The sequence below is a fragment of the Lissotriton helveticus genome, chromosome 12 (genome assembly GCF_964261635.1).
Source record: "Lissotriton helveticus chromosome 12, aLisHel1.1, whole genome shotgun sequence".
NCBI classification, from domain to species: Eukaryota; Metazoa; Chordata; class Amphibia; order Caudata; family Salamandridae; genus Lissotriton; species Lissotriton helveticus.
Genome location: NC_136073.1, coordinates 908,931,638 through 908,946,314, shown reverse-complemented (window position 1 = coordinate 908,946,314; position 14,677 = coordinate 908,931,638). Strand labels below are relative to the sequence as shown.

The following is a 14,677-nucleotide window of genomic DNA, read 5'->3' as shown; positions in this document are numbered from 1 at the left end:
CATGAGAGAGGGGATGTACTAGATTCTGACTAGATTATTATATTTCTCTAGAAGTAAACCTCTCATAGACTTTTACACAAAATAATCCACAGTAAACAGAAATACAGAGGAGGGTTTAAGTTCCCCCAACATGGCGGTGGACATTGTTGCAGTGCGCGCTCTAGTTTCCAAACGAGCTCTGCGCGTGCGCACATTGTCATCACTTCTATGGAACGCTCACAGTAATCGTAGACCTTGTCCTTCGTTTGTGTCGAATGCCTCCACCAATCAGTGACCCCCACGCGCCTGGAGGCCGGAAGTCGGCGTGCGGATGGGCGGGGCCGGCGCGCGGCGGCTGTCATTCTGGCGGAGGGAGCGCGCATGCGCCGGTCCCGGGGTGACGGGAAGAGGAGCCCGGATGGAGGGCGAGCGGCGGCGGCTGAGCGGGGTCCTGTCCTCCGTGTCCCTGCTCTGCGTGCTGCTGGACCTGCAGCTGGACGGTGAGCGGGGGGAGGGGCGGGGCCTCGGGGCAGGGGGGGCTGCAGGGGTCTCATCATTACAGGGACATGCAGGGGTCTCATCATCACAGGGACATGCAGGGGTCTCATCATCACAGGGACATGCAGGGGTCTCATCATCACAGGGACATGCAGGGGTCTCATCATTACAGGGACATGCAGGGGTCTCATCATTACAGGGACATGCAGGGGTCTCATCACAGGGACATGCAGGGGGGTCATCACAGGGACATGCAGGGGTGTCATCATCACAGGGACATGCAGGGGTGTCATCATCACAGGGACATGCAGGGGTCTCATCATCACATGGACATGCAGGGGTCTCATCATCACATGGACATGCAGGGGTCTCATCATTACAGGGACATGCAGGGGTCTCATCATTACAGGGACATGCAGGGGTCTCATCATCACAGGGACATGCAGGGGTCTCATCATCACAGGGACATGCAGGGGTCTCATCATCACAGGGACATGCAGGGGTCTCATCACAGGGACATGCAGGGGTCTCATCATTACAGGGACATGCAGGGGTCTCCTCATTACAGGGACATGCAGGGGTCTCATCACAGGGACATGCAGGGGGGTCATCACAGGGACATGCAGGGGTGTCATCATCACAGGGACATGCAGGGGTCTCATCATCACAGGGACATGCAGGGGTCTCATCATCACATGGACATGCAGGGGTCTCATCATCACATGGACATGCAGGGGTCTCATCATCACAGGGACATGCAGGGGTCTCATCATCACAGGGACATGCAGGGGTCTCATCATCACAGGGACATGCAGGGGTGTCATCATCACAGGGACATGCAGGGGTGTCATCATCACAGGGACATGCAGGGGTCTCATCATCACAGGGACATGCAGGGGTGTCATCATTACAGGGACATGCAGGGGTCTCGTCATCACAGGGACATGCAGGGGTGTCATCATTACAGGGACATGCAGGGGTGTCATCATTACAGGGACATGCAGGGGTCTCTTCATCACAGGGACATGCAGGGGTGTCATCATCACAGGGACATGCAGGGGTGTCATCATCACAGGGACATGCAGGGGTCTCATCATCACAGGGACATGCAGGGGTCTCATCATCACAGGGACATGTAGGGGTGTCATCATCACAGGGACATGTAGGGGTGTCATCATCACAGGGACATGTAGGGGTCTCATCATCACAGGGACATGTAGGGGTCTCATCATCACAGGGACATGCAGGGGTCTCATCATCACAGGGACATGCAGGGGTGTCATCAATACAGGGACATGCAGGGGTGTCATCATCACTGGGACATGCAGGGGTCTCATCATCACAGGGACATGCAGGGGTCTCATCATCACAGGGACATGCAGGGGTCTCATCATCACAGGGACATGCAGGGGTGTCATCATCACAGGGACATGCAGGGGTGTCATCATCACAGGGACATGCAGGGGTCTCATCATCACAGGGACATGCAGGGGTCTCATCATCACAGGGACATGCAGGGGTCTCATCATCACAGGGACATGCAGGGGTGTCATCATTACAGGGACATGCAGGGGTCTCATCATTACAGGGACATGCAGGGGTCTCATCATTACAGGGACATGCAGGGGTCTCATTACAGGGACATGCAGGGGGTTCATCATTACAGGGACATGCAGGGGTCTCATTATTACAGGGACATGCAGGGGTCTCATCATTACAGGGACATGCAGGGGTCTCATTACAGGGACATGCAGGGGGTCATCATTACAGGGACATGCAGGGGTCTCATCAATACAGGGACATGCAGGGGTGTCATCATCACAGGGACATGCAGGGGTCTCATCATCACAGGGACATGCAGGGGTCTCATCATCACAGGGACATGCAGGGGTGTCATCATCACAGGGACATGCAGGGGTGTCATCATCACAGGGACATGCAGGGGTGTCATCATTACAGGGACATGCAGGGGTGTCATCATCACAGGGACATGCAGGGGTCTCCTCATCACAGGGACATGCAGGGGTCTCATCATCACAGGGACATGCAGGGGTCTCATCATCACAGGGACATGCAGGGGTGTCATCATTACAGGGACATGCAGGGGTCTCATCATCACAGGGACATGCAGGGGTCTCATCATCACAGGGACATGCAGGGGTGTCATCATCACAGGGACATGCAGGGGTCTCATCATCACAGGGACATGCAGGGGTCTCATCATCACAGGGACATGCAGGGGTCTCCTCATTACAGGGACATGCAGGGGTCTCCTCATTACAGGGACATGCAGGGGTCTCATCATTACAGGGACATGCAGGGGTCTCATTACAGGGACATGCAGGGGGGTCATCATTACAGGGACATGCAGGGGTCTCATCAATACAGGGACATGCAGGGGTACCCTCAATACTGGGGAATCCTCATTACAGGGGTACCCTCTATTCAGTGGCAAGCTGGGTTACCCTCTATAGAGGTGCATGCAGGTGGCCATCATTGCAGGGGTACCCTCGTTACTGGGGAATCCTCATTACAGGGGTACCCTCTATTCAGTGTCATGCAGGGTTACCCTCTATAGAGGTGCATGCAGGAGTAACCTTAGTACAGGGGCACCCTCTTTACAGGGGCATGCAGAGTGACCATAAGTACAGGGGCATGCAGGGGTACCCTCTATACAGGGGCAGACAGGGGTACCCAAATTACAGGGGCATCCTCTTTACAAGGGGAAGGCAGGGCTGCCCTCTATACAAGTGCATGCAGGGGCGCCCTCAATACAGGGGCAACCTCTTTACAGGGGCAGGCAGGGCTAACCTCTATACAGGTGCATGCAGGGGTACCCTCAATACTGGGGTCATACAGGGCTACCCTCAGTGCATGAACATGCAGGGTTACCATCATTACAGGGACATGCAGGGTTACCACCATTACAGGGACATGCAGGGTTACCATCATTACAGAGACATGCAGGGTTACCATCATTACAGAGACATGCAGGGTTACCATCATTACAGGGACATGCAGGGTTACCATCATTACAGAGACATGCAAGGTTACCATCATTACAGAGACATACAAGTTACCATCATTACAGAGACATACAGGGTTACCATCATTACAGAGACGTGCAAGGTTACCATCATTACAGGGACATGCAAGGTTACCATCATTACAGGGACATGCAGGGTTACCATCATTACAGGGACATGCAGGGTTACCATCATTACAGAGACATGCAGGGTTACCATCATTACAGAGACATACAAGTTACCATCATTACAGAGACATACAGGGTTACCATCATTACAGAGACGTGCAAGGTTACCATCATTACAGGGACATGCAGGGTTACCATCATTACAGGGACATGCAGGGTTACCATCATTACAGAGACATGCAGGGTTACCATCATTACAGAGACATACAAGTTACCATCATTACAGAGACATACAGGGTTACCATCATTACAGAGACATGCAGGGTTACCATCATTACAGAGACATGCAGGGTTACCATCATTACAGGGACATGCAGGGTTACCATCATTACAGAGACATGCAGGGTTACCATCATTACAGGGACATGCAGGGTTACCATCATTACAGAGACATGCAGGGTTACCATCATTACAGAGACATACAAGTTACCATCATTACAGAGACATACAGGGTTACCATCATTACAGAGACATGCAGGGTTACCATCATTACAGAGACATGCAGGGTTACCATCATTACAGGGACATGCAGGGTTACCATCATTACAGAGACATGCAGGGTTACCATCATTACAGGGACATGCAGGGTTACCATCATTACAGAGACATGCAGGGTTACCATCATTACAGGGACATGCAGGGTTACCATCGTTACAGAGACATGCAGGGTTACCATCATTACAGAGACATGCAGGGTTACCATCATTACAGGGACATGCAGGGTTACCATCATTACAGAGACATGCAAGGTTACCATCATTACAGAGACATACAAGTTACCATCATTACAGAGACATACAGGGTTACCATCATTACAGAGACGTGCAAGGTTACCATCATTACAGGGACATATAAGGTTACCATCATTACAGGGACATGCAGGGTTACCATCATTACAGGGACATGCAGGGTTACCATCATTACAGAGAAATGCTGGGTTACCATCATTACAGAGACATACAAGTTACCATCATTACAGAGACATACAGGGTTACCATCATTACAGAGACGTGCAAGGTTACCATCATTACAGGGACATGCAAGGTTACCATCATTACAGAGACATGCAGGGTTACCATCATTACAGGGACATGCAGGGTTACCATCATTACAGAGACATGCAGGGTTACCATCATTACAGAGACATGCAGGGTTACCATCATTACAGGGACATGCAGGGTTACCATCATTACAGAGACATGCAAGGTTACCATCATTACAGAGACATACAAGTTACCATCATTACAGAGACATACAGGGTTACCATCATTACAGAGACGTGCAAGGTTACCATCATTACAGGGACATGCAGGGTTACCATCATTACAGGGACATGCAGGGTTACCATCATTACAGAGACATGCAGGGTTACCATCATTACAGGGACATGCAGGGTTACCATCATTACAGAGACATGCAGGGTTACCATCATTACAGGGACATGCAGGGTTACCATCATTACAGAGACATGCAGGGTTACCATCATTACAGAGACATGCAGGGTTACCATCATTACAGGGACATGCAGGGTTACCATCATTACAGAGACATGCAAGGTTACCATCATTACAGAGACATACAAGTTACCATCATTACAGAGACATACAGGGTTACCATCATTACAGAGACGTGCAAGGTTACCATCATTACAGGGACATGCAAGGTTACCATCATTACAGGGACATGCAGGGTTACCACCATTACAGGAGGAAATAGAGGTAGAGTGTTGCAGTGCCCACAATACAAGGGGGGGGGGGGATTGTGGGGCAGGTGTTCATCCGCAGGGAGATTTGGAAGTGCTCCTAATGTGGAGAGGTGTCCATATTACATGGGTGTGGAGGGGCAGCATGGTGGGCGGGGGAAGGGCGGTGGTCCACAGCAATGCAAGAATGGCCATGGTGCTGAGAAGAGTTCACCCTTGTATCAAGAAGGAGATGCTCTGAGTATACAGAGAATGAATGAGAGTGTCCCTGGTGTGAGACGGTGCTTGATGCACTGAAAAGTGAGTAGTCCTGAGTATTCATGAGTCGGTGGCCTACACTGGTGGTCGGCGCAGACAGTACTATGAGAAAGTAACCAACTGTTGGACATGGTTGAAACCCCTACTGTCCTTCTTGAGACCAAGCAGGGCTCAATCAATCAATCAGGGAGTTTAAAGCGCACTCTCCCGTGAGGGTCTCAAGGTGCTAGGGGGGCAGCAGTTACGCTCCGTCGAAGAGACAGGTCTTGAGAGCCGTCCTGAAGGTGTTCAGGGAGGGTGCACGTCTGATGTCGATAGGGAGGTCTTTCCAGGTCTTGGCTGCGATGTAGGAGAAGGCTCTTCCCCCTGTTCTGGCCCTGCGGATGCGCGGTGTTTCGGCGCGGGCAAGGTTTATGTAGCGGAGATTTCTTTTGGGTACGTGGAAGGTGATTCTCTTGTTGAGGTCCCGTGTTGTGGAGGCATTTGTAGGCGTGGGTGAGTATCTTGAACGTGACTCTGACTGACTGAAATATTTGTTAAGCGCACTTATGCCGTGGCGTCTTGGCGCTGAGAGAGGGTACGGCTACTGCTGGATGATTAAGGTGTTGTAAACAGCCAGGTCTTCAATGCCTTTCTGAAACTGCTCTTATTTGGTTGTAGACGGAGCTTAGTGGGCAAGGCGTTCCACAGCTTCGCTGCCTGATGGGAAAATGACTTGCCTCCCCAGCGTGCTCTCCTTATTCTCGCGAAGGTGATTAGGCCCTGGCACGTAGATTAAGAGTACGGCTAGGGGTGTAGCGGGGAAAGAGAGCTTTCAAGTCCTCGGCTCCTCCTCCTATTACTGTTTTGTGGACTAGGCAGAGGGCTTTGAATTGTACTCTCTGCCGAACTGGCAGCCAATGGAGTTGGCGTATGGCTTTGGAAGTGGGATGGCGCTTTGGGAGGTCCAACAGAGCTCTTGCCGCTGCGTTTTGCAGTGACTGTAATTTGGTAAGTTGCCTTTCACCCATACCCAGATATAAGGCTTTGCAGTAGTCGATACGGGAGAGGACTAAGGCCCCAACCTCTGTTTTCCTTAATGTTGGGGGGATCATGGGCAGTATTTTCCTGAGGGTTTTGATTGTAAAAAAGCATGCAGACGTCACTTGATTCACCTGTGCTGTGAGAGCAAGATCTTTGTCTATCCATAAGCCCAGATTTTTAACTTTTTGTGCAGGCTCAGGACACATTCCTGCCTCAGGAGGCCACCAAAGTTGGCTCCAGATGTGAGTATTGTGTCCGAACTCGATCACCTCCGTTTTTTCGGTGTTCAATTTTAGGAAGTTCATGTTCATCCAACTTTTTATGTTTAAGAGACAGCTTCTAAACTGTTCCACAGTGACTTCAATAGTTTGTGTAAGTGACACGATCAGTTGTGTGTCGTCGGCATACAAAACCAATTTCAAGCCATGTGCTTTAATTAGTGATGTAGCGGGGTCACATAAAGATTAAAGAGGGTGGGGGAGAGTGCCGAACCCTGGGGGACCCCACAAGGGAGGGAGAATTCCTCCGACTTCAGGCCTTCCCAATAAAGTTGTTGGATTCTATTTCCTAAAAATGACTTTAGTAGGGACAAGGCAGTGTCTCTAACTCCCACTGATTCTAGCCTGTTGATGAGGATCCCATGGTTAACAGTGTCGAATGCTGCTGTATCAGCACTGCTCTTCCTATCCTATCCATGGTTCTGCAGGCTTCCTCCGTAGCAATTATTAGGGCTGTCTCAGTAGAGTGACAAGACCTAAAGCCGTGTTAGGTATTGTCAAGGATGTTATTGATGTTGACAAACTCCATTAGTTCCTGATTAAGGGCCTTTTCTAATATTTTTGTTGGTAGAGGGAGACAGGAGATGGGACAATAGTTTTTTGTCTCCCCTGGGTCTAAGGAGTCCTTTTTTAGGATAGGTCTGACGCTGGCTTTTTTCCATTGATGCGGAAATACACCTGATTTAATTACCACATTGAGAAGTGGCGTTAAGGTTTTACTGATTGTTTCTGGGGCCAGCTGAAATATGTAGGGCGGACAGGGGTCTTGCGGAGATCCTGACTTGGCTTGTTCTATCATCTTGGAAATCAGATCTTCCTCAAAGTGAGAAAAATGGGATAGACAATTCTGGGGGGCTGCTGATTGTTCCCTAATGATGTTGGTCCCTGGGTTGGATATCTCATGCAGCTCATTAGCTCATCAGCTCATGATGCAGCTCATCATGGACCTTTTGTTGGAAGAACAAGGCTATCGTATCTACAAAGTGTTGATCAGGGACAAATACTGTGTCCCTGGGCCATTTGAGTAGGCATGACACTGTTTTGAATAGCTCTTTAGAGGAATTTGCAGACGTGAAATAGATCGATTTGGCTTGTACAATCATTTTTTTATACTCATTTAGAGCTTTTGTGTATTTTTTTTTGTGAGATGTGCTATAATCGTATCTCCAGATCCGTTCTTTGTGCCTACAGTTGATTTTTTTTTGTTGCTTAACTTCCGGTGTGTACCAAGGTGAGGTGGCTGATTGTCTCCTGGGTTTCTTTCTGTCTTCAGGGGCTAGTTCTCTAACTGCCTCTTTTATCCAGAGGTTGAATTTATTAGCCCCATCATTGCTGTTAGTGAATGAGGGGAGATTTTTTGGGAGAATTTTAGCTAGACTATCCTTCTGAATACCTTTCCACGGCCTGGTTAAGGCCAGTGTTGGGCGAATCCTACGGCTCCCGGGTTGTGGTGTGTGTTTTATTCTAAGATGAATGACCGAGTGATCTGACCATGGGATTGGTAAAACCGACGTCACTCTTATACTCTCATTGTTCGTAAAGATGCCGTCCAGAGTATGCAGTACTGATGATGCAGCGAGGGGGCCATGTATATGTTGAAGATGGTTGGGCTGAGTGAGGATCCCTGTGGTACTCTGCAGTTAATTTCTGTGGGTGCAGAGAGGAACGGTGGTAGTCTGATTCTTTGGCTTCTGCCATTGAGGAAAGAGCGGATCCATTCGATGGTGGTTTGTTGTATGCCGGCGTCGTGTAGTATGGCGGTGAGTGTGTGGTCGGAGACTGTGTTGAATGCTGCTGACAGGTCGAGTAGTATCAGGGCTCTGGTGTGGCCTTGGTGGAGGAGGATGCGGATGTCGTCTGTGGCTGCGAGAACGGCAATCTCGGTGCTGAGGTTGCTGCATAATCTGGATTGGGATGGGTCGAGGATGGAGTTGTCTTCAATGAACTTTGTTAGCTGGGAGTTGAGTCTTCTCAATTACTTTTGCCGTGAAGGGGAGGAAAGAGACGGGCGGGTAGTTTTTGAGGTCCTTGGGTTCTGCTGAAGGTTTCTTGAACAGGGGTCTGACTTCTGCGCGTTTCCAGTCGTTGGAAGATGCCGTGATGAAGGTTATGTTATGTTATGTTATCTTAACTTAAGCAAAGGGGCGTCCCGGCGCAATGCAAGGCACCCAAAACACAACACTGTTAGAAAGCTAAAGAAAGTGGACCAACGAAAGAATCAGGTAGAAAAAACTTTAGACAAATAAAATAGTCTTGATAGCCCGTCTAAACAGCAAGAGATCTCCAAGGGCCCGGATGTGAGGGGGGAGAGCGTTCCAATACTTCGCCGCTAACACCCGAAAAGAGCGGCCGCCGACTCTGCTCAGTCTGAAGCGCGGAGCGCTGCCAGATTTTGGCCCAGGGATCTAAGGGTCCATGAGGGTACATATGGCTTCAACAAACTCTCCAATATTTGGGAAGATGAGCCCTTAAGGATTTTAAAGGCAAGGCATAACACCTTGAATTTGATCCTCTGGTTCACCGGAAGCCAGTGAAGAGAGCGCAACGCATTAGAGACCGAACAGTACCTTGGCAAGCCTATCACCACTCTGGCTGCAGCGTTTTGAACTCGCTGCAGTCGGGTGAGTTCCGACTGATTAATCCCCACTAAAAGCGAGCTAGCATAATCCAGCCGGGACAGCACTGACGCTTGGACCACTAGCTGCCTAGTGGGGGCGTCGAAAAATTTCATGATCGGTCTTAGGCCTCTGATGATATTGTAACAGGTAGCCGCCACCTTCCTAGTATGGCCAATGAAACTGAGCGTCGGATCCAGCCAAACCCCAAGATTCTTTATCTCCGATACTGGAGAAGGGGTCTCACCCAGTTCAGGAGGCCACCCCCTGTCCCCCATAACTCCGCCTGCTTGCCGACCACCATGACCTCGGTTTTTTTAGTGTTTAACTGGAGACAGTTGGACGTCATCTAGTTGGCCACGGCTAGCAGTCCGCCACGGAACCTGGGAGCCTCCATGTCAGGGTCTCCACTCAACGAGACCGCCAGTTGCGTGTCGTCAGCGTATGAGACCATCGTCAGGCCCCATTGCTTGTCGACCGCTGCCAGCGGCCTCACGTAGAGATTGAATAGAGTGAGACTTAACGAAGAGCCCTGCGGAACACCCAGTTCCAGTGGATAAGATTTAGACTGGCAGGGCGGAATCGCCACCTTAAAGGACCCATCGGCAAGAAATGAACGAAACCAACATAGGGCAGAACCCATGACACCTACCTCTTCAGGCGCTGGAGCAAGATCCTATTTGAGATCGTGTCAAACGCGGCACTAAGATCTAATAATAATAGTGCCGCCGTCCGACCCTCATCAAGCATAGACCGCAGGTGTTCAACCATAGAGAGTAGGGCCGTCTCCGTGCTGTGGCCCGCACGGAACCCGTTCTGGGTGGGGTCAAGAATGTTAGCCCTAGAAAGATGGTTAGAAAGGATTCCGTTCACATGGGCCTCAGTAACTTTCGCAGCCCAAGGCAAAAGAGAAACAGGGCGGTAGTTCTCAGGTTTAAGGGGGTCTAAGGTCCTCTTCTTCAGGATCGGTGTAACTACGGCCTGTTTCCACCTGGAAGGTGGCGTTGATGGTGCGTCATAGTTCTGGTGCGCTGGCAGCAGCTCTGTGGTAGATGTGCGGTGGGCAGGGTTCTGTGGGGGGCCCCCAGTGGATGCTTTTCATGGTCGAGGCGGTCTCTTTGGTCAATAACCGGTGGCCTGGCAGGTGTTGCTGGAGGGGGCGGTGGTTGCGGAACCATGTTTATTTTTTTTTATTTTAGGAGTTTTATATAGCGCTGACCATACCCGAGGGTATCGAGGCGCTTTACAGCAATGTTTCAAGGTAGTTAAGCATATTAAAGTGATTGCCAGCAAAGAGAACAGAGCGATTCGGTAGTCCAAGCGTGCTAAGGCTTATGGAAGCGGTGGACGAGTTAGGAGGTAGCCTTGTTGAATGCTGATTTCGGTAGATCTAAAAAGATCGGCAGACCAGGGGTCTCGAGCCTTCAAGGCGGAGTGGAAGAGTCCTGAGGTAGCCTTGTTGAGTGCTGAGTGGAGGTGATCCGAGTATCGTGAGGCCGCTTAATCATGTGCAGGGAAAGTCTTGAGGCGGGCTGAGGAGGATATGAGCAGAGTCAGGTCAGAGAACACCATCCTCAGGGGTGGCGTGGCTATCCATTTGGGGGGGCGCGGTTCAGCAGGAGGATTTTAAGGTGTTTTTTTAATTTTGTGAAGGAAGGGATAGTGCTGATGTCTGCCGGGATGGAGTTCCAAATTTTGGGTGCGGTTCCGGCAAATGATTTTGCAGCTGTTTTGTGTTTGTGTGTTTTCAAGGGTATGAGAAGGAGGGAGTTTGAGCTCCTGAGGTTTCTCGTCTGTCCGGCCCTCTTAAGTTTGGCGGCTAAATATTCTGATTTTCCAGAGTGGAGGGCTTTGTGCGTGAGGCATGCCGTTGTGTTTGGTTGTTGAAGTTGTCATAGAGATTGTTGATTTTCTGGGGGAAGTAGGTTACAGGCTTGTTGCAGAGGTCCTGGGAGTGGGTGATGTGCGTGGTTTCACTGGCTGGTTTGGTGAATTCCTGGATGACTCTGATGAGCTCCCTGGAGTTGCTGGCGTTGGTGAGGATTTTGTTGTGGATGAAAGTTCTTTTGGTGTTTCTGATGTGATGGTGGTATTTCGTCATGGCGTCTTTGCAGGTGGTGTGGTTTTCGGGCGTCTTGTTGTTTCGCCAGTTCTTCTCAAGGCATCTGCAGGTGCGTCTGGCTTCTTGGAGGACGGAGGTGTACCAAGTGGATTTCCTGCGATGCTGTCTGTCTGAGTTGCCTAGCGGGCAAGTTTGTCTGCGCAGATGGAGATCCAAGGGATTGGTGGCCTTTGTGTGCTGTTTTTGTGAAGGTGTAAAATGCAGAGAAGTCTCCACCCTCAGTTAACGAGGATCCAGGGGAAGGGGTAAGCAAACAGAATAGATGGGGGGGACTGCAGGAAGAAAGATACACCAAGTCCTAGCGACACATGAAGTAATGTAGGGCAAAGCAACAATACTAATTTCTGCTGGAAATTCACTTCTAGCAGTGGGGTATGGGGAAAACGCTTTTAAGAGTGGGGTATGAGGTAAACAGAAAACGCTTCTACCAGTGGTGTATGAGGTAAATAAAAAACGCTTCTAGCAGTGGGGTATGAGGAAAACAGAAAAAAATTCTAGCAGTGGGGTATGCGGAAAACAGAAAAAACTTCTAGCACTGGGGTATGAGGTAAACAGAAAACGCTTCTAGCAGTGGTGTATGAGGTAAATAAAAAACGCTTCCAGCAGTGGGGTATGAGGAAAACAGAAAAAACTTCTTGCAGTGGGGTATGCGGAAAACAGAAAAAACCTCTAGCACTGGCGTATGAGGTAAACGGAAAACACTTCTAGCAGTGGGGTACGAGGTAAATAGAAAACACTTCTAGCAGTGGGGTATGACTGAGGTAAATAGAAAACGCTTCTAGCAGTGGGGTGTGAGGTAAATAGAAAACACTTCTAGCAGTGGGGTATGAGGAAAACAGAAAACACTTCTAGCAGTGGGGTATAAGGTAAACGGAAAACACTTCTAGCAGTGGGGTATGAGGAAAACAGAAAACACTTCTAGCAGTGGGGTATAAGGCAAACGGAAAACACTTCTAGCAGTGGGGTATGAGGAAAACCGAAAAAACTTCTAGCAGTGGTGTATGAGGTAAACAGAAAACACTTCTAGCAGTGGGGCATGAGGAAAACAGAAAAAACTTCTAGCAGTGGGGTATGAGGTAAATAGAAAACACTTCTAGCAGTGGGGTATGAGGTAAACGGAAAATACTTCTGGCAGTGGGGTATAAGGTAAACGGAAAACACTTCTAGCAGTGGGGTATGAGGTAAACGGAAAATACTTCTGGCAGTGGGGTATAAGGTAAACGGAAAACACTTCTAGATGTGGGTTATGAGGTAAATAGAAAACACTTCTAGATGTGGGGTGTAAGAAATGAGGTTACCAAATCTCCAGGGGGGGTAGCACGGAACCAAGGGGGCAGGCCAAACTACGGAGGACATGTGAAGCACTCACGCAGTACCCACAAACGACACACCAGGCACACCACAAAAGAGGCAGGACACCAGCTTGAGTTGGAAAATTAGTAAGTAGTTTAGTATATCTCCAACCTGCAAGGCAAAAATGCATAAACAGTGGTATCACAACACGGCGCCAACTGGCACCAGAGCCAAGTGTATCAGGGGGGATTATTTACATGGGAAGTAAGGGCTGAGTCCGTAAGTCCATGGCTGAAATAAAGAAGGTGATTACATTTGTCATTAAACCTGGGGCCGATATGGCGGGGCCAACTCAGGCTCTCATCCTTAGCAGTAGACTGTAACTGCAAAGTACAACATCAGCATCAGGACACCCCTTGCAGTATAACTCCAACTCGACCCCTATAAGGGAAAAACTTCATGGCATCACAGCATTTATTAACAGGCAGGAGCACCTGTAAAAAAATCAGCAAGGCTTGCTCCTTAACATGGGGCATAACCAGGGGCCTGGAACACACGTCAGACCAGCATAGGGGCAGGTCACCTGTAGTAAAAGGGCACATCCAGGTTTAATCCGCCCTCCACCTGTGGGAATAAAACACTAGGCAGAACTTGTAATGCCTAAACCTGTAAGAAAAGGCACATTCACTTGCCTTGTGGGCACAAAAGCATACAATCACCCATCAGGTGTAAAACAACAGCATAACTGGAATCAACCGGTACTGGATATCTACTCAGCCCGGGACCTGCATGAAAGCATGAGGGCATCAACATTAGATATCGGTCTCATCACCTTAGACCAGGGAGATGACCATCTCATCAGGTAAGTAGGCACCTTGTATGCAATAAAACCTTAGGCATACACATTACGGTGTGACGTTAGGCATTTAACCATGAGCATATCGACACTGGCGCATTAATCCTGAGCAATACCATGGGCATCCAACACATTGCGCACCTCACCAGTGCATACATTAGGCTCACTTAGGCAGGTAAATAACATTCGCAGGGGCCCCACAATCCTCATGGGTATAACGCCTGGAATCAGCATAAGATCACCCACCGCAAAACATCAGTATACCTTAGTCACAGGTCACAACCATTCATGGGCAGGGATAATCAAATATTTCCTATAACCCGGTCACTGTGCAGGAATAAACATTCCAGTAGGGCAACCATATGCACCCTTATTCTTCTAGGCTACCTTAGTCATTTCCTTCACCAGGCTTCCGCAATAACTGGGGACCTCAGGGCAACCCATACAGCAGGGATCTATATCTGCGATAGGGGGATGACGCTCTCCACCCCAAAAATATTCAATAAGGGCAACCTCCTTGCTCCCGAGTTGTCTGGTGGGGCAGTTAGGCACAGGAAAGTCAGGGCAGTTCAACACTTCTGGAGCCCAAGTTGCAGATGCCCTCTGCCAGATGGGGCACCTGATACGGTAAAACAGTCCCCGGGGGCGGGCACCGGCAATGTACCCCGTTGCCCTCTCCTCCTCCACCAGCTTAAGACAGGCCCCACTCACCCGGAATTCCTGCGAGTGCGGGGCCTCATCCGCTGTAGCTCCGGAGGTTCTGGACCGGGGCGCTCCCGATTTCTGGGAGCCCCGCCACACCTTCTGCCAGCTTCACCCCGGCCCTTCTTCCTCACAGG

General features: G+C 49.8%; 1 protein-coding gene across 1 annotated transcript in view; it reads left to right on the top strand.

Annotated features, from left to right (window-relative positions):
• The first annotated feature begins 324 nt into the window (after positions 1–324).
• Positions 325–14,677, top strand: part of LOC144798673 (dnaJ homolog subfamily C member 3-like) — a 139,869-nt gene continuing 125,516 nt past the window's right edge. Inside the window, exon 1 of the mRNA XM_078669656.1 lies at positions 325–479. Coding sequence (XP_078525782.1) covers positions 398–479 — 82 coding nt within the window. The 5' untranslated portion in view covers positions 325–397. The remainder of the gene's footprint in view (positions 480–14,677) is intronic.